This window comes from Macaca nemestrina, chromosome 6, assembly GCF_043159975.1.
Source record: "Macaca nemestrina isolate mMacNem1 chromosome 6, mMacNem.hap1, whole genome shotgun sequence".
NCBI classification, from domain to species: Eukaryota; Metazoa; Chordata; class Mammalia; order Primates; family Cercopithecidae; genus Macaca; species Macaca nemestrina.
In genome coordinates, this window is record NC_092130.1 from 180692075 (window position 1) to 180712741 (window position 20667).

Genomic DNA, 20667 nt, shown 5'->3' on the forward strand with positions numbered 1-20667 from the left:
AGTACAAAGGCTTCCAGACCGGGGGCCACGTGTGTTTAAATACAGAAGCTTCCAGAGAAGGGGCCACATGTTCTTAAATCCAGAGGCTTCCAGACGGGGGCCACGTGTTAAACAGGCTTCCAGACGGGGGCCACGTGTTAAACAGAGGCTTCCAGACGGGGGCCACGTGTGTTTAAACAGAGGCTTCCAGACGGGGGCCACGTGTGTTTAAATAGAGGCTTCCAGACAGGGGCCACATGTGTTTAAATAGAGGCTTCCAGACGGGGCCACGTGTGTTTAGAGGCTTCCAGACGGGGGCCACGTGTGTCTAAACAGAGGCTTCCAGACCGGGGGCCACATGTGTTTAAATACAGAAGCTTCCAGAGAAGGGGCCACATGTTCTTAAATCCAGAGGCTTCCAGACGGGGGCCACGTGTGTCTAAACAGAGGCTTCCAGACGGGGGCCACGTGTGTTTAAATAGAGGCTTCCAGATGGGGGGGCCACGTGTTAAACAGGCTTCCAGATGGGGGGCCACGTGTTAAACAGAGGCTTCCAGACGGGGGCCACGTGTGTCTAAACAGAGGCTTCCAGACGGGGGCCACGTGTGTCTAAACAGAGGCTTCCAGACGGGGGCCACGTGTGTCTAAACAGAGGCTTCCAGACGGGGGCCACGTGTGTCTAAACAGAGGCTTCCAGACGGGGGCCACGTGTGTCTAAACAGAGGCTTCCAGACGGGGGCCACATGTTAAACAGAGGCTTCCAGACGGGGGCCACGTGTGTCTAAACAGAGGCTTCCAGACGGGGGCCACGTGTGTCTAAACAGAGGCTTCCAGACGGGGGCCACGTGTGTCTAAACAGAGGCTTCCAGACGGGGGGCCACGTGTGTCTAAACAGAGGCTTCCAGACGGGGGGCCACGTGTGTCTAAACAGAGGCTTCCAGACGGGGGGCCACGTGTGTCTAAACAGAGGCTTCCAGACGGGGGCCACGTGTGTCTAAACAGAGGCTTCCAGACGGGGGCCACGTGTGTCTAAACAGAGGCTTCCAGACGGGGGCCACGTGTGTCTAAACAGAGGCTTCCAGACGGGGGGCCACGTGTGTCTAAACAGAGGCTTCCAGACGGGGGCCACGTGTGTCTAAACAGAGGCTTCCAGACGGGGGCCACGTGTGTTTAAACAGAGGCTTCCAGACGGGGGCCACGTGTGTTTAAACAGAGGCTTCCAGACGGGGGCCACGTGTGTTTAAATAGAGGCTTCCAGACGGGGGCCACGTGTGTTTAAATAGAGGCTTCCAGACGGGGGCCACGTGTGTTTAAATGCAGAGGCTTCTGGATGGGGGGATGGGGACCCACGTGTGTTGAAATACAGAGGCTTCCAGATGAAGGCCACGTGCTGAGGCTTCCAGACCCGGCCGGGGGTGAGGGCGGGCGGGGCACATGCGTTTAATCAGAGACTGCCTGTGTTGTTTTGTCATCTGTACTTTTTCTTCTCTAAAGAGGAAGCGCTGTGTGGGATCTCTCAGATGTAGGTTCCCATGAAACAGATAGTATGTACTTGTCAGATAAATTCAGAGGCAGTTTTCAAAGCTGTCCCGGGCCGACTTCACTCCCATTTTACAGAGGCTAACAAGGCCCCTCTGGGTGTGCACCTCCTCACACGGCTCTGCCCTCATACCAGGACTCCCGGAGGGCGGCTTCTGTCTGGGTGTGGCTCTCTGACCACCAGCTCCCTGTCCTGAGGACGCCAGCAGCCCATGGGGAGGCCCTTGCAGTGTGGAGGGATCCTGGGAGGATCCTGCCCCATGAGGCCTCAGACGAGACGGTGGCCCTGGCCCACGGCTGAGACGGAGCCAAACGCGCCTGGCTGAGCTGAGCTGAGCCTCAGGCCCGACCCACAGAAATCCAAGGGGATAAATGTGGGTTTTCAGCTGTTCATTTTGGGGTAACTTGCCCTGTAGCCCCAGCTCACCATGGAACACTGGCCGTCATCTCCTTCATAAAAGGAGAGTGGCCTCAGCTGTCTCCAATTCGAGGCCCTGAGAGACGGGTCAGCAAGACAAAGTCACGTCCAGGCCTGGCTCCCGCAGCGCCCAGCAGCGCCCGGTGGTGCGGGGGAGGACGCACAGGCAGGGCAGCAGCAGGGACCCTGCGATCACCTGGTACACTGGACCTCTCGGGAGGGGACGGGGGAGACTGCGCCAGAGGACAGGGGACTAAAGATCGTCTCCAGCTGGCATCACCCCTGCCCGCCTCCCCAGCCCAGCCCCTCTAAGGAGAGAAAGTGGCCAGCGCCACTGCTGTCTCCAAAGTGCTCCAGGCCTGTTGTGAGACAGGGCAGGCCACGTTCCTGGGGGTGGCCGGGTCCTGGGCAGGGAGGGGAGACGTGGGGCTGCAGAGATGGTGGTTGGGACAATGTGGCCTCAAGGAGCTGCCCTCGTTCCTGGAAGTCAAAGCCGTGTTTCCCCCAGTCACATGGACACGGACATGGTGCCAGGGCGGGCTCACCAGCTCCTGGCGTGTGCGTTGCAGCTCTGCCGTCGCCTCGCTCATCTCCCGGGCGTGCCGCTGCTGCTGCTCAGCAAGGCGGTTTTGCAGGGACTTACTCTCCAGAGCCAGGGAGCCGACGTCTGCACCCACCGTCGCAGAGCCGTCCTGAGCCGCTGTGAATTCTTCAACAGATGACAAGATGTGTCTTGCCTGAGCTAGGAGTGAAAATCAAGTATTACATTAGCACTCAGGCTTAAAAGATGACATATAAACAAAATCAGCTCAGTATGTTTTGAATCTCACAGACGATGCTTCAAAAAGACGGCAGGCAGGGAGGGGGCAACGGGGTGTTGGCGCCACAAAACCACCTCAGGCTCTGTGCGTCCACACACCGGCAGGGTGGGAACTGAAGAAAGAGAAGAGGTAACCCCAAGAAAAGGGGCAAATAGGGGCCGCTGCGTCTCAAGGTTTCAGAGGCACCGCCGCAACTCGCTGCGTCTTCCACAAGCACCAGCCGCCCCTGTGTGGAAACCGCAGTGCAGACGCCAGCTGGCAACCCCACACTGGGACAGTGGCCTGGGCCTGGAACAGTCCCCCTGCCACCAACAACAAGCTCAGGAGGCTCCGGCAGGACACCAGCCTAGGGAGAGGGGAGGTTTACGGGGCTGGGGTCCGGGTGGGCTTCGACTGCAGGGCGTCCTCATTCTAGGAGCCGAGGGGCTACGACACTGCGAGAGGCACTCAGACAGCTCAGAGCTGTGCCCAGGGTCTGCCGGGAGAGCACACTGGCAAGGCTCCTGAGGGACACACAGAGCCACACCCCAGGCTGCAGGACAAAGAGAAGGTGCCCCCAGGGACACGGCATCTCCTGGTCTCCCAGTGTGACCCCGGATGAGGGAGGCCCCAGTGTGCTCATGTACGGGTTGCCTGGCAGAATCAAACAGACCCAAGTCCTCTCTGGGGAGGGACCACCCTCCTGGGCCCCACCCCGATCAAAAGCTCTACAGTCCAGGCCCAGCACAGGCCACACGTCCACGTCAGGGGAGAAGATGCTGAGCAGCTTCCAAACTCCAAATCCCCACGTGAACACAACCTTCAGAACCAAGCCCCTTTGGACAGCATTTTGAGCAAAACAAGGTCACAGGCCCCCAACACCCCAGACCACAGCGGGGGACACACAGGCCCAGGCCCATGTGGTGCCTCCCAAGAGCCCTGGCCGCTGTGAGAGGCGGAGACTGCCAGGGAGGGTCCAGGTGTGGGACCACCACACGCTTGTGGGAGGGGACACAGGACACCTGGGGCTGAGATGACTCTCAGGTCACCACACGCCGAGGACCCCAGAACCCACACAGACGCTGCCTGGAGGGCAAGAGCAGCGGCCACCCTGACTCACTGAGGAATGCCTCGTTGCTGTGCAGGGACCTGCAGCCGCCCCAGCTCCTGTCCACCAGGTCCAAGAGCGTCTCCAGGAGCGCCGCCTGCAGGGTCATCTTCTTCCCGGGTAGAGCCGAGCGTGACCCAGGAGATGGCTGTGATGGAAACAAAATCATGAGGCCAGTGAGTCAGTGTGGTAACTGAGGTCCTGAATGCCAGCAGGTGCCCCGAGCACACCCTGGGATGCCTTCGCACCACGGAGGGGAGGGCAGGTGCTGTGAGGCCCCAGCCCTGAGCTAGGTGGAGGGCGGCTTAGCAGTGCCTGCCCAGTGAGGCTTAGCCAGGTGCACCGGTCCTGGATGAGTGAGGTCTCGATGACACAACAGGACGGGGCCCACACATTCCCAACTCAAGCAGGCCCCAGACTCCTTCCCTCAACCCAGACAGGGAAGCGGAAGACACGCCCAGGCCATGGTCGGAGCCTGCGCTGAAAGGGAGCCGCCCTGGAAGCAGCCTGTGCCCACGGTCAGGCGCCCACGGTCAGGCTGGCAGCGTGCCAGACGCTGTCCCCAGCAACGGCCCAGAGTCAAACAATAACCCTGAAACAGACCACCCGCCTCCCCCATTTCTGCCTCCCTTCCAGCTCAGGACCTGCCGGGGACGTCAAACACGCCCCACCCAGCTCTGGAACCCCCCACCCCGTGCTGCTAGGGAGCCGCCTCCAGCTCTAGCCATGCCTCCCTCCCCGTCCCACAATTCCGCACCTTCCCGCTCCTCTGCCTGCCCGGGAGTCTGAAGCCCTCGTTGTGGTAAGCACCAAGTGAACAGCCCCTGCCTGTTCCCCTCTGGGGGGTCTGCGCGCGTGTCTACAGCAGGTGTGTCTCAACGCCTCTGACTGGGCCTGTGCCAGTTGTCCCCCCGGCCTCTAGGCCACCCTGAGGACGGAGGAACTCGGTCTCTCATCACAATGACCTCCAGGATCCTCCCTTCACGACAGGGTCATCAGTGGCTCAGCCGGCCAAGATGCCCGACTCCAACTTTGGAGACAAACGCCCCGTACGCCATAAGGCAGAGTCCCCCCTCTCCACCACAGGCTTCCACTCAGAACAGCACTGCAGGGGCAACGTGTGGCACAGAGGCACACGTCCAACAAAACCCAGCAGCAAGCGCCCTGGAAACCTAAGTGTGATGGTTCCCTTTATCCTGGGACACGGTCAGTGCCATAGGCGTAATCACGGCATTGCCAAAGCCGTACCACCCCTACATTAGGAACAGGGCACCGTGGGCCTCTGCCCCCCAGCCCTTCTCTCACCTCTCTGGTGTCGGTCATGCCCTGAGACCTCTGCTCCTCAGTCTCTGAGGCCTCAGGCTGAGACAAGGTCCTCCCACTCCTGCTTCCTGAGCTGTTCTGTCTGCTCAGGCTCTCCTCGGCCACAGAGGACCCGTGAGTTCTCTCCAGGCAGCCCAGACCCTCCTGGTCCGAAAATGCCTGGAATCTTCCACCAGGCATTCTTCGCTTCCTGCACTTTCCGGGGGCTGGCAGGGAACCAGGCACCATTTCCGCTGACAAATCCAACTTCTGAGAAGAGGCCGAGTCCTCAGTATCCACAGAGTCTGTAATACAGAGAGGACGGGGCCCGCGTCAGGCCAAATTCTCTGGGTGCAGTGTTCGGCACTGTAACTTTTAAAAGGCATGCGTGTGCCCATGTACATACGCACACGGACACACACACGCACTTACATATGTACACGCATACCCATCCATGTGCACACACATCCGTCCACCTGCACAAAGACACACGCAGAGGAAGGGTGCCGAGGGAGGAAGGGGCACACTGGAGCACACATGCTAACACGCGAACTCTGGGGGAGTCTGGATGAAGCAGACAGGGACCGCCCAGCTCAGCGTGTCCACCCCATGATGACTGACATGCAATACGCTTCACAAAGCGTTCCAAACAACATCTAAGGACACATCCATCTCTGAAGACAGGCGACAGACTCAACGGTCCATAAAGTGGTGGGTCCTGTGCACAGTGCTGACCACGAAGGCCCCGGGACACACAAGCCCCAGGGGAGGGTGAACTTGTCTGTGGAAGGACAATGAAGGCAGGAGAAGGCACCAAACGGGCACAGCCCTGGCCTCCACCACAGCCTGCACAACTCAAGATGACCCACCACGTCCTGCAGTGGCTGAGAGACAACCTGGCTAGTCCCCTGCTCCTCACCAGCCGGGCATGAGCGAGCTTCCAAGAGGTGCCAGGGTCACTCGAGACGAGGCTTCTCTCTTTTTCTGAGATGGAGTCTTGCTCTGTTGCCCGGGCTGGAGTGTAGTGGTGCCATCTCGGCTCACTGCAACCTCCACCTCCCGGGTTCAAGCGATTCTCATGCCTCAGCCTCCTGAGTAGCTGGGACCACAGGTGCCCACCACCATGCCCAGCTAATTTTTGTATATTTAGTAGAGACCTGGTTTCACCATGTTGGCCAGGCTGGTCTTAAACTCCCGACCTCAAATAATCCGCCTGCCTCGGCCTCCCAAAATGCTGGGATTACAGGCGTGAGCCACTGTGTCCGGTCTGCTTGCGGCAGGAGCTTTTCTGATACTTACTCCACACAGGTGAGCATCACATGGTATCACGTGACGCTCTCGGTTAACTTTTCTCGCCTTTGATTTTCAAAATGTAGTTACAGCCATAACCTAGGCCCATACACATAAAAGAAAGTGTGTGTGCGTTGGTGAGGGGTGAGGGTAGGGAAGAGGGAGGGTGTGCACACACACACGTGCAGAGAAAAAGCACCTATTTACCAACCGTGAATCTAAACCATGAATGGATTATAACTTTCAATGTGCTGCATTCTTTCCAAAGACATTTTGGAGGGTTCCACAAACAAATACAAAGAGAACAGGAGAAATTTCATAGTGAAAGCAAACATTGTGAAAAATATTTAACTACTTAAAAAGGAACTGAAGGGAATAAAAGTTGACAGGGATTTCATGTTGCTACGGTTTGAACGAATCCCCCAAAGTTCCTAAGTTGGAAACTTATTGCCATTGTAACAGTATTAAGTGGAGGGCCTTTAAGAGGTGATCAGGTCACAGGGCCAGCCCTCAGGGAGGTAGGAATGCTGTATTGCAGGTTTGGGGTCCTAATAAAGGATGAGCCTGGCTCCATTTCTCTGTCTTGAGCTTGCTGCCACCTGCGCCACGGGAGGACCAGCACCAGGTGCCAGCACTGTGCTCCTGGACTTCCCAGCCTCCAGAACCACGAGCCACATAAGCTTCTGCTCTTCATAAATTACTCAGTCCGCGGTTTTCTGTTACAGCAGCAGAAAACAGACTAAGACACGTGTAAGTACCTGGGTCTGGGGTGAAGTACATGTGTGGCCCGGGAGGCCGGGAGGCCTCCAGCTCTGCTCCGTAAGGTGGCGGGACCTCTCCACGGGGCCGGCTCCACGGCGTCTTCTCCAGACAGCACCCTCTGCAGCTGCTCCTCCTCGTCTCATGGCCCTGCCTCCCGGAGTCCCCACACTGGTACTGTACCAACTGCGGGCTCAATAGATGTCTGGATTCTGTTTTATTAAAATATTGTAAATAAAACATTTCATAGAGTATTGTAAAAATTTTATTTCATTAAAAATTACATTTTAAGCTTCTGAATAGCATATGGTATCTGTTAGACTGAGGGGTTAATCACGTGCTGGTGACACTGGAGTGAATCCACAGTGACTCCTAACAACAGGAGAGCTGGGAACTGGGAACTGGCACCACTCGCCTGCGTGACTCAGGACAAGGCAGCAAGAATCAAGCCACATGAAGTGGAGCAAAGTCAGACAAAATGATGCACAAAACAGAAGACAGAGTCCAGACAGTCTCAGGTCAAAAGTGTCAAGTAACTAAATGAGGAAAAAGAGTCTTTTCAACAAAAGGCATCAGAACAACTGAATGTACTTCTGTAAATGACAGGCAACAGAACAAATGGATGTACAGTCATTCCTCAGTCCCACAGAGGACTGGTTCTGGGCAACCCCCAGGGATGGCAGGAGTCAAGGACATGCAACTCTCTTACGTGAAATGGCGTATCTGTGTATAATCTGCACACATCCTCCCGTGTACTTTAAGTCATCTCTTGCCTACTTACAATACGATACATAACACAACATAAATGCTACCGTAGCTGGCCACGGTGGCACGTGCCGGCAGTCCGGGAGGCTCAGGAGGCTGAGACAGGAGGATCGCCTGAACCCAGGAGTTTGAATCCAGCCTGGGCAACATAGCAAGACTCCATCTCTACAAAAATACAGAATAAATAAATGCTGTGTAAATAGTTATACTGTATTATTTTTTAATTGCTGTATTGTAAATTTTTTTGTTTTTTTCCAAATAGTTTTGATCCACGGTTGGTTGACTCCAGAGATTCAAAACCAGTGGATACAAACAGACAACTGTACATGTAGGGGGAATGTCTTGACTCGTTAACTCACAATACACACAAAAGCTCCAAAAAGTGAATTGTACACCTAGACACTAAGACTATGGGACAACTGTAAGGAAACACGGGAGAAAATCTTCATGATCATGCGGTGGACAAAGCTTCCTTTACAGGGCACACAAAAGCCCAAACCATCAAAGGAAAGTACTCAAAAACTGGACTGTACTGAAATTAAAACTTGTGCCCTTCAGCCGGGTGTGGTGGCTTACCCTGTAATCCCAGCACTTGGGGAGGCTGAGGTGGGTGGGTCACCTGAGGTCAGGAGTTTGAGACCAGCCTGGCCAACGTGGTGAAACCCCATCTCTACTAAAAATACAAAAATTAGCCAGGTGTGGTGGCGGGTGCCTGCAGTCCCAGCTGCTCGGGAAACTGAGGCAGGAGAATCACTTGAAACCAGGAGGCAGAGGTTGCAGTGAGCCGAGATTGCGCCACTGCACTCCAGCCTGGGCGACAGAGCAAAACTCCACCTCGAAAAAAACAAAACACAGAACAAACTTGTGCTCTTCATAAACTGGACTGTACTGAAATTAAAATTTGTGCTCTTCAAAGCACTGGTCCAAAAACGAAAAGGTAAGCCACAGAAAGGAGGAAACTGGCAGCACTTGTGCCTGAGAAAGGGCTTGTGTCAAAACCAAGACCTCTTAGGACTCCATACTACGAGAAGCAACCCCAGAACAAAGGTGGGCAGACCTGGAGAGAAAAGAAGAGACAGACACGGCCAGTATTTCAACAGCAGCGGGATGCAAATTAAAGCCATAAACAGGTACCACAACCCCCTGACAGAGGAGCTAGGATTAAAGGACTCAGCGCCCAGTGCTGGCAAGGACGCGGCTCGGGCACTGCTGCCACAGGGCAGATGTCCTGGCACAGATGAACCTAAGATTTCAGCCCAAACTCAGGTCTCCACCTGTTGTTTCCATGAAAAGTTCTCAGAAACTCACAATGGAGGTGGAATAAATGAAGCTAAAGTCTATCAGCACGTCCCAGTGGAGGGCGGCACTGCCGGCCGATGGAGTCTCCGTGACACCCGTGTTGGGATCTGAAGGTCTACACGCGGCAGCCTGAGCTCAGGGTTTCCCACAAGCTCAGTGACTCTGCCCCCTGCGGCTGCCGCAGACGTCAGCCCTACCTGCCACAGAACACCAGGCTTCTTGTCTACTGTAGACAGTTTGCCTTTTCCCGTGATCTCAGGAGGACACAATTTAACCCATCATGCAGTATGACTATACTCAAATACGTTAACTTTGTCCTTTTATAAATCTGTAGTCCAAATGGCTGGCATTCGAAAGCACACAAAGACATCATGAAGATCCCACCCTTAAAGGTAAGTCCCACGAAAAGCGCAACTGTGCACTCCAAGGCCAGTGACACCACATCCCAGAGCCCGCGGCCCCACTGGCCTCCTGGCGGGGGAGCAGCGCACCTTGGGAACCACGAGAGTCGGCCTCGCGCTCCTTCTGGCTGGAGCTCGTGCTCCCGGGAGGCCTGCCGAGATCCCACTCGCACTCTGCAATGAGGTTCAGGACTGCCTCGTCATCCGCGTCCATGACCAGGCTCTGCTTGGCCAAGGCCTCGGTGCACTTAGCTCTGGGGCGGCACGGTCTGTAAGGAAAAGCAAACGCATCCGCATCACTCAAGCCAGCCGTACACTCCGGCCCACACAGACCCCGCGAAGGAAAATACCTGCATGGTCTCCGAGGGGAGCAGTTTGGTGCAACCATGGGGCAGCGGGTCTTGTTGCTTCCACTGCGGTGATGCTGAAGAGGGACTCACCAAGGATGACTGGTGAGCAATGGCCAGGTCACGTGATAACATGACAGCATCCCAGCACTGGACAGAACCCCACCAGCACTGGTCCAAATCCCAGCACTGGACAGAACCCCACCAGGACTGGTCCAAATCCCAGCACTGGACAGAACCCCACCAGGACTGGTCCAAATCCCAGCACTAGACAGAACCCACCAGGACTGGTCCAAATCCCAGCACTGGACAAACCCCACCAGGACTGGTGCAAATCCCAGCACTGGACAAACCCCACCAGGACTGGTGCAAATCCCAGCACTGGACAGAACCCACCAGGACTAGTCCAAATCCCAGCACTGGACAAACCCCACCAGGACTGGTGCAAATCCCAGCACTGGACAGAACCCACCAGGACTGGTCCAAATCCCAGCACTGGACAGAATCCCACCAGGACTGGTCCAAATCCCAGCACTGGACAGAATCCCACCAGGACTGGTCCAAATCCCAGCACTGGACAGACCCCACCAGGACTGGTCTAAATCCCAGCACTGGACAAACCCCACCAGGACTGGTCCAAATCGCAGCACTGGACAAACCCCACCAGGACTGGTCCAAATCCCAGCACTGGACAGAATCCCACCAGGACTGGTCCAAATCCCAGCACTGGACAGAACCCCTCCAGGACAGGTCCAAATCCCAGCACTGGACAGAACACCACTAGGATTGGTTCAAAACTTAAAGTTCTGGAAGGTTCTGTTCTGCTATGTTTTGGCAGGTTAAAATTCAAATTACGCTTTTCCTAGCATATCCACAAGGAGATACACGTGATCAAGAAAGTTAAGTGTTCCAAATGCCCACTTTCACATTCAGGGAAAATGTTTCCATAATGGCTGAAATCAGAGGTGTGTCACAATACAACCCGCCTTGGCTTGGTGACCCTCTATACAGAGGAGAATGTGCTCAAAGGGGACCTTGTTTCTAACGAAGGCAGTTAAGAGATGTCTACACAAAACAAACCCAAGGGCAGTGACCAGGAACGCTGCTTTTGTGAGTGGCTCATGATACGACACCTGGTCCACCCGAGGCCAGTCCCACTCCCTGGGGCCTGTGACTTGAGTTCTCCAGAGCGCTGCACAAAGAAGGGGGCCTGGGTCCTGGGGCCAGACCTCCCTGAAGCCCGACACTGAGCACAGTTCCGTGGGCATCCCCCACCTCCTCTGTGTGATACGGACATTGACCCACATCATCTTGAACTCTCATCTCCATGATAATTCAGTCTTGAGATGATCAAAGACGGGAACTGTGGACAATCTCAAGTGAGAAAATCCATGACTGAGGCTTCCATGCCAGGACACAATGATTCTGAACGTCCACAAAGACGACCCGGGGGCATGTCAATCACTAACCCTCATGTCTGTGCTGCTCAGTATGAAGAATATTCTGTTCTCATCATCTAGAGGTTAAAGTCGCGTGTGGTATGAAGAGTAATCTTACGTGAAGCAGCGCCACGTGTCTGCACGCACCCTGAGAAAGCAGGAAAGTGCACCCACACGCTGCCGCGGGTCATCGTCAGCAGCGTGAACGGTGGCGGAAGACTTTTATCCCTTTCTCTTCATCAGTTTCTGTGAAGTTTGTGACTTTTACACCAATCAAATACTACTGTAAAGTTTTAATATAAGTAAATCTGAAGCCAAGTAAAATACTAATAAGCTATTTTTTGACTAGAATACAGCATTTCCAACCACACGGAATAAGTGCTTCCTTTATTCCTATGTGTATTACAACAAAAGAGAAAAAATTTGAAATGATCTCGTAAATCAGAATAAAAATGTATTTGGAGTCGTGTCAGCAAAAAATGGCAGAGAAAAGAGCTCCAAATTCTAGCACTCCATAAAAAGCAACTATATAAAAAACAAGAAAAGGTATCAGAATGAGCTTTTTTGGAACTCAGAACCCAGCTAGCAACTGTGCAGGAAAACAGCCAGCTTTCAGTACAGACTGTGACTGATACTCTAACCTGCCGCGTCCACTCCCCTCTCCCAGCTCAAGAGTAGCTGTGGAAACGCCAGCCTGAGTTCCATGTACAGGTTTAGCAGCCCTGATCCAAAAGTTCAAAATCCGTAACACGCAAAGGAAATGTTAACTAAGAAAAAAGAGAGAAGACACGAGTAACCGACATGAAAGGGGTTATCACCACAGATTCCAGAGACATTACAAGGGAAATGAAAGAATGTGACGAACATCTGTGCCCACTAACGTGACAACTCAGATGAGGTGGACCAATTCCTTGAAAGAAACAATCTGCCACAACAGACAAACTGTAGAGGGTTCTATTAAAGAAATCAAGTCAAGTTAATAACCTTCCGAAACAGAAAGTACCAGGCCGGATGGGCTCACTGTATAGAAGAAATTATACCAATTCTCTGCGGTATCTGCCAGAAGATGGAAGCAGAGAAATGGCTTCCTAACTCATTCTATGCGGTCAGCATGACCCTAAAACCAAAACCAAAGACAATACAAGAAAACCACAGGCCAGTATCTCTCATGAATACAGACGCAAAAATCCTCAACAAAAAAATCAGCAAACTGAATCCAACAATCCAACAGAATTTCACACCACAATTAGGCAGGATTTACTCTAGGGATGTACAGCTGGCTCAACATTTATTTCTCTCTCTCTTACAGATAGGGTCTCACTCTGTTACCCATGTTAGGTGCAGGGGTGCCATCATAGCTCACTGCAGTCTCACACTCCCAGGCTCAGGGGGTCTTCCTGCCTCCCGAGTAGCTGGGACTACAGGTACGCACCGCCATAACCAGTTAATTGAAAAAAAAAAAGTTTTCTTACAGACAGAGTCTCGCTATGTTGTCCAGGCTGGTCTCAAACTCTTGGCCTCAAGCAATCCGCCTACCTTGGCCTCCCAAAGCACTAAGATTACAGGTGTGAGCCACTGTGCCTGGCCCGGTTCAACGTTTGAAAATCCTTCACGCCACAGGCTGAAGGAGAAAATCACAAGATCACATCATAGATGCAGAAAAAGCATTTGACAAAATCTAATACCCTTTCATGATGAATCCTTTCAGCAAACTGGGAGAAGAAGGGAGGCTTCTCCACATGAAGACAGCACCCATCGTCCACGGCCAGCAGACGCAAGGCTACGCTGGAAACCAGACGCTCCCAGCAAGACTGAGGGCGAGGCAAGGACGCTCCCTCTCACCAGACTTCCCAACATCACGCTGGAAGCCCCAGATAAGGCAGTAAGACAAGAAAAGGAAATAAAAGGTACACAGATTCGGAAGGAAGGAATAAAACTGTCCACAGATGACATGATTTTCTATGTGAAAAATGACAAAGAATCCACAAGGAAACCTCATGAAACTAACAAGTGATGACAGCCAGCGTGCAGGATTCCAGGTGTCAGGACTGGCGCTGTGGCCCCCGACCCTCCGCCCCAAAGACATGTTGAAGTCCTTAGCCCACTGCCTCGGAATGCAACCTTTCTTGGAAACAGGGTCTTGGAAACAGCCAATCAAATTACCATGAGGCCATTAAGGTGGGCCCTGATCCACGACCACTGGTGTCCTTCTAAGAAGGGGAAACCTGTAGAGAGACAGGCACGGAGCAGAGATTCTGTGAAGAGACACAGGGGACGACGGCTTGTGAGAGCAAGGCTGGAGGGAGGCCCTCTGAGACAGACAACGCCAGCAGCTGCGTAGACCACCAGCAGCCAGGAGGGGCACGGAACAGCTTCTCCCGCACGGCTCACATGAGCAGAAGGTGCAGGTAGTAGAGTGCCGCTGTCCAGGCAGCAACTGGTCTGGTCTGAAACGGGGTGGTGCGGGCTGCAGGGCGGGTATCTGAGGGAAGAGGAGATCCTGAGGATGCAGAGCCATACCGGAACAGAAGTCAGCAAAGAATGGCCCAAATCGGGCCCCTGCCTGCGCTGTGGGCAGGCATTTTACGGGCACAGCGTCCTGGCCTCCATACTGCCAATGGCTGCCTCTGCCCTGCAAAGGCAGAGCTAAGAAGATGGGACAGAGGTCACGCAGCCTCCAGGGCCCAAAACATTCACACAAAAAGGCTGACTGACCCCTGCACTAGGAGTTTAAAATGAGTGAAAGCATCTCACACAAGAAAAAAAATGATTTGATTAAAAGCTTCAGACAAGACAAACAGCGCTCAAGAAAGTGTATAATCCAACCACTTCCCACGGCGACGCAGACAGAGTCCCCTGATTTCTGCCCCTTGAATCAACCCATAAACAAAAAAGTCTCTCTAGGGTTTTGGGATACACGTAGATACTATCAACCCAACACAGAAATGCAGGCAGCAGAGCTGGGGCTGCAAGGGGAAGCAGGCCCGGCTCACGCACACGCCCATGGTCCCCGGAGGTGGCCTCACCAGCACCAGCCATGGGGAGGGAGACAGGAGGGCGCATCCCAGCACCGTCACAGAAAAGGTGGAGGAGGAAGGAGTCCTCCTCTATCCAGGCAGGTGGGTCCTGCTGAATGTGCTCATGGCCAGAAATGGGATTTGGTTGGATGGACGGCTAAGGAAGTAACTGAAGCAATAGCTACAAGCAGAGGCGATCACAGATGTGAGAACTGCAGTCCTGGGAAGAGGGACATGACAAGCCCTTTCCTGGGTTGATTTCACACATATTACCTTAATCAACAGTTTCAATATTAGAAATAACTCCTAGCAATGCGGAGAACGGGAGAGAGGCCCCGTCCCACCTCCACTGAGTCCCCGCCAGCCGGGCTCTGCTTTCCTCCCTCCTGGCGTCCACCCCTGGAGGACTGGCACACAGCGAACGACGTTCAGTTAATCCTCCTGACAGCAGGCCAGTCAGAAACACTCTGGGCATCCATGGCACTTCTGTTCATACCTGCCCTCTTTCAAAGAAGCTGGGACGCTCTCTTTTGAGTCGAGTGAGTCCTCTGATGCAAAATGCAGTCGGGAAGCCTTCCGCTCGCTCTCTCTCACGGGGCGATCATCTAGAAGAAAAGGCCACAGAAGACTGCGCAGGTGGCAAGCAGTGGGCGGCTGCGTCCACCCTGGGGCATCTGCACAGGGCAGGGTGTCCATCCCCTCAGGGCCAGCCCTGCTCCTGCTGACCTAGTACAGGAATGCTGGGCTCTGGTGGTCCCACAGCTTCCCGGAGATACCCAGCGTGGTGCCAAGAGGCCGCCTGTCCCTCAGAGCTCACTGCTGCTCAGAGGAGCAGCCTCACACGGATGAGGCTCACACACACTCACATACACTCACACTCACGCATACATACTTACATATACACGCATACACACGTACACACACGCATACACACGTACACACACGCATACACACACACTCATGCATACACACCTACACACACACACACACATACGCATACACACACATACACACACACCCTTTCTCTAAAGTGCACGCCAGGTGTGAAGTGGGATTCTTAAGTCACACTTGGGTAACTCAGAGAAGCCTCCAGGGAGGGAGGCTGCCCGGCTTGTGAGGCTGCACCTTACAGGGGGCCTTTAGGGTCTGTGCTTAGGGCTGGACCTCAGGGACACGCATGCCCAGGCCTACCCAGAACTTCTGGAGCTTCCTTATGTAAATCCCTGGAGATAAGAAGGTCCCCAGGCCTCCAACCTCGGTGCTCTGGAACTTGTAACACATCTTAGCCCCTACTCGTAATGTTTTGTTTTGTTTTTTTTTTGTTTGAGACGGAGTCTCGCTCTGTCTCCCAGGCTGGAGTGCAGTGGCCAGATCTCAGCTCACTGCAAGCTCCGCCTCCCGGGTTTACGCCATTCTCCTGCCTCAGCCTCCCGAGTAGCTGGGACTACAGGCGCCCGCCACCTCACCCGGCTAGTTTTTTTTGTATTTTTTAGTAGAGACGGGGTTTCACCGTGTTAGCCAGGATGGTCTCGATCTCCTGACCTCATGATCCACCTGTCTCGGCCTCCCAAAGTGCTGGGATTACAGGCTTTAGCCACCGCGCCCGGCCTCGTAATGTTAAATCTGTGACAAGTTCCCAGTTGCCTCCATTGAGCCTATAGCACACCTCGAAAACTACATAATTACAGTAAGAAATGAGTAACAGCACAACATAATGTGCAAAGCAGAAAAACAGAGGAGTTCTGAAAATCACACAAAGGTGCCAAGTCAGAGGCCTCTGCAACCTGGGGCGCTCTCCACCCAGCACACATGACGCCCCCAGGAGACATGGGCACCAGGAGACCTGCCCTCCCGCAACCTTTCCACCCCGGCCTTCACCCACCCCGCGCTAACGACGCACAGCTCTCTGCCCACCAAGACTTCGCTTCACTTCTGAGTCAGTTCCAAATCCCGCACTCCAAGAACATTTCTCTGGACTTTTGTATAAATTCTAAGGCGGCATGTCTGAAGCCAAATGCAAACTCACCTCCACCCCAAACCCAGCCTCTCCTGCTGGCGCAGTCTCCCCAAACGCTGCCTCCACCTCACACACAGGCCCTTGCTATCTGCCTCCTCCACCACCAGGGCCTTTCCATGACCCATGTGGAGCCAAGGACTGAGCCCCCTCCGGGAGGCACCATGCGGGCGGGAGGCCGTCCCCGGGCCCAGCACCTCCGGGTTCCCGCAGCGCCTCTGACTGCCAGCGCCACTGCTGGAAGCATCTGTCGTGTGCAGGAAGACTGTTGTGTTCCTTCTCTGTAGAAACACTAAGATTCTGAATCTAAAACCTGGATGACAGAGGCGATGATTTAGAACTGAAGATTCCAAAATTTACCCCGAGTAAGGACAGCAGCTTCTGAAACAGACAAACTCAAGTGTTTATGAGTCACTTGGTTAATCAGCCAAATAAATGCCACAAAACAGGCGCTTTTCCCCCCAACCTCTCCCAACTACACTGTGTCTCGGGGGGTCCACTGTCCACTGTGAATGCCTCTCCCAATTACACTGTGTCTCGGGGGGGTCCACCGTGAATCCTCTCCCAACTACACTGTGTCTTGGGGAGTCCACCGTGAATGTCTCTCACAATTCAACAGTGAAATCCTCATTGGGTTTGGAAACAGACACTGTGTCTCGGGGGGTCCACTGTGAATGCCACGGCCCCGTCCCAGTCGGAAGAGTGTCAGGCAGCACAGCCAGGCTCTCAGGCGCCCGCACCACGCATGCGCCACACGCTCCCAAGGACGCGCTCCTCGCTGCCAAGAGCTGCAGCACAGAGCTCTATCCACACTGCTCAGGCTTTGGAAGGCCAGCAGCAGGGCCTGTCCAGGGCCCAGCACTTGCCACATGAGCGGGTGAGCCAGGGTCTTCCCTGACAGTGATGCTGGGAGCTAGGTCTCACTTTGGCCACAGAGACGCCCTGAGCGCCTCCCAGCCTTTGCAGAGCAGCAAACGCACCCCCAGTCACTGGCCTCCCATCCGATGCTCCTTCCACTGCCAGCTGCCAGCCCCCAGTGCCCAGGGTGGCTGAGCTCCTGCAGAAGTAAAGTCCACCAGGACCCAGGCCTGCTATCAGCTCCTCGAGTCACTTTTAGAAGGTCAGAGAAAAGTTGTTTTGATCATTAGTTACTAAAAAATGGTCAAACTGTGGCAGACTGGGGCATTCTCACAAGAGGACTCCTTTACAGATTTCAATCCATACTGCTGACCTACACTGTCACCAGACGGGGAACAGAGGGTGTGTGTGCTGCATGCTGACAGACAGCTCTTTCCAGCACCTCCAGAAACTTCTCCAAGCAGCAAAGCAGTGCCGTGTAAACTGTTAGAATTTGGCCAGCCTCTGGCCCAAGCCTGTAATCCCAGCACTTTGGGAGGCCAGGCTAGGCGGATCACTTCAGGCCAGGAGTTCGAAACCAGCCTGGCCCACATGGCAAAACCCCATCTCTACTAAAAAGACAAAAATCAGCAGGGCATGGTGGCATGCACCTGTAATCCCAGCTACTTGGGAGGCTGAGGCAGGAGTATTGCTTGAGGCGGAGATTACAGTAAGCTGAGATCACGCCACAGAACTCTAGTCTGGGCAATGAAGCGAGACTATGTCTCAAAAATAACATAAAATAAACTGTGAGAATTCCATTTACAAACACGTGTGATCACGTCACCGTCAAGACACCACAGGCCAGTCCTCCCTGTGATGAGGTGACAAGGCACCACATGGGCTCCACGATGGCCAAAGACGGCCTACCCGGTCTACTGACTGAGGCGCTCAGGCGTTCCTCCACCTATTTTCCCGCCTCCTGTGTGCAGCTTCACTGACATCACACGGACTTCACGGGGCTGACAGGGTGAGGTCTGCTGGGTGTTCATCTGGTGTGTGGCAAAACCCCAGCTGGCCCTCAGTCCCGATGGGCACGACGGACAGTACCCAGGGGCCGGGCACATCACCCACCGAGGTGCTTTAGCTGTGGGGCCTCCTTCAGCTGCTGTTGACTTGAAATTGACATAAGAATCTCAGTTCTCTAAAAGAACCTGAACGCTCCCCACGGCCGTGGAAAACAGCCTGTTCAGGGCACTCGCAGTGGGGGAAAGTGTTCCGTCCTCTGTGATTCTGTTGGTCTTTTTTTCTAACAAGATAGTCGGGACTCTGTGATTCTTCTGTTTTTGATAAGGTCCTAGGTTCAGAAGGAGGGGCAGGTTTTGAACAGCAGTGCATGGTAGGTCTGACCCTAACAACAGAAATAACCAGTGAACGTTTATAGGCCCCTGGCCATGCCGGGCAGTCTGGGAGCTTACAGATATGAACTCAGGTCTCCCCACCACGACATGTCCACATGGCATTCTTATCCCCCCACTTCACACAGGAGGACTGAGGTAAGAGACCCTGCATCCTCTTCTTCCCCCGTGGACTCTGGAGTGTGCCCCTGGGCGGAGGCCCCAGCTCTCTCTCCTGGATCTGTGACTCGGGGTAGGGTCAGCAGAGACACCACCAGGTGCTCACAGCAACAGCAACGATACCTCTGGGGAGGCAGGAGGCAGACGGGAAGGTGACCTGCAGCTGCCCCAACCCAGAGACCCTCCCTACTGGGCACAGCTGTGGGGGCCCTGGAAGTTCTGCCTACAAGACTGTCACGGAAACCCTTTTCTTTCAGGTCCCCTCCCGACCCTGTACCAGCGGCAGGTGTGGGGGACAATGAGCTGCTTGTCCTGTGTGCTTCCTGGGTCCTGGGGCAGAACCAGGCAGCGTCCTGCTGTTTAGCTGCACCTGAGGTGATGCCTGGTGGCTATGCAAGGAAACAGGACAGGAGATGTTCGGAACGTGCCCAAGTCCAACAGCCATGATGCGGAGCGCCGGAACAGGACAGAGCAGCCTGGTCCAGGGCTGGGCTCCCACGGCCCCAGCCCTGCGCCTTCCCAGGCTGCTCACCTTCCAGTACTGTCCTGTCCAGACACAGGGCCACTAGAGCTGTGAGTCTGCAGGAACTCAAGCCGTCCACGTAGAAAACCAGCTCCTGGTTCCAGGAGGAACCAAGCGCGTGACGCTGAGCACACAGACACCCACGACGACGCCCACACCCGCGGGGCGGAAGCATGCGCACGGCCCTGCCTAACGCCTACCCAGCTGCCGGAGCTTGGGGAGCAGGTGCACAACAAACAGGCGGTAGTCAGGCTCAACCTTCACCACGGGGTTCAGCCGGAAGTCCACGTCCACGAGCTCGGTTAAGGCGTGGAGCCGAAACACCTCTGCCAAAGAGGAGATGCAGTTGTAGTAGAGATTGAGACTCTCCAGTGCAGTCAGGTACTGGATGCCCTGTCAACAGGAAAACACAGTGAATTCGTTCACACTTTAGAAAAGAAACACGCAGTGAAATAAGCCAGCAACACACACTGACCAACAAACTTCATGAACGCATTTGCAATAAACACGTTGTTACCAGGAAAAGTAGAAAAATGAAGCACGTTCTCATCTATGAAGTTCTCTGGGCCTCACGCGGTGAGATGATCGTTTAGGGAAGCCACATGTGCCATGGCGTGATGCAACTAAGCACAGCTAATATCTACTGAGGCCTCAGTGTGCACCAAGCTGAGTGATTTACACACACAATTTCATTTAATCCACACGCCGCTCTACAGGGTGAGAACTGTCAGGGTCTGCCCTTCACAGATGAGAAAGCTGAGGTCTGGGAAGGGGGAAAGAGGAGGCAGCACTGGGTGCAGCCTGGGTGGGGTCCGCATCTGACTTGGAGCAAACTCCCAAGCTGGTGTCAGACGCGGCCTCCATAATGCTCAGGCACCAGGCTCGGGGCAGGCGCATCCCACGGTTCTGTCAGGGCCAATCAGGCCATGGCAGGTGCGCACAGCTCCCCTCACCACCACCTAGGCGTCTCCCTCCGGGGTGACCCTGCCAGGGGCCCAGAGGCAGCCCCAGGCCCACTATGCTGCCACTCAGTAAGTCTCTGGGGTCTCATTTCATTTCCTTTAAAGATATAACCATCATCATCAGAGGGCTACAACACAACGTAACGCGATGTGTATGAAATGTAGCCCACGGTAAACACAAAAAAACACAACCCCAAATGTACGGTTTACAGGTGTAAACAGAGGGTTACAAAACACACACCGTTTCTGCTGCAAATGGACTTTCCACTGAGATTGATAGCAATAAATCTT

The 20667-nt window shown here is 54.3% G+C and overlaps 1 protein-coding gene across 4 annotated transcripts in view; it reads right to left on the minus strand.

Annotated features, from left to right (window-relative positions):
- The window catches only part of LOC105463272 (centrosomal protein 72), a 37443-nt gene that overhangs the window by 9432 nt on the left and 7344 nt on the right, over window positions 1–20667 (minus strand). For all 4 annotated transcript variants that reach the window (XR_976224.2, XM_011710289.3, XM_071099165.1 and 1 more), the window contains exons 3-9: window positions 19615–19807; window positions 14960–15068; window positions 9751–9929; window positions 7195–7407; window positions 5150–5451; window positions 3857–3992; window positions 2482–2678 (exon numbers count right to left, since the gene is read on the minus strand). Coding sequence is in view for 3 of the 4 variants with exons in the window: in XM_011710289.3 (XP_011708591.2) it covers window positions 2482–2678; window positions 3857–3992; window positions 5150–5451; window positions 7195–7407; window positions 9751–9929; window positions 14960–15068; window positions 19615–19807 (1329 nt within the window). In the remaining variant the exon portion in view is untranslated. The remainder of the gene's footprint in view (window positions 1–2481; window positions 2679–3856; window positions 3993–5149; window positions 5452–7194; window positions 7408–9750; window positions 9930–14959; window positions 15069–19614; window positions 19808–20667) is intronic.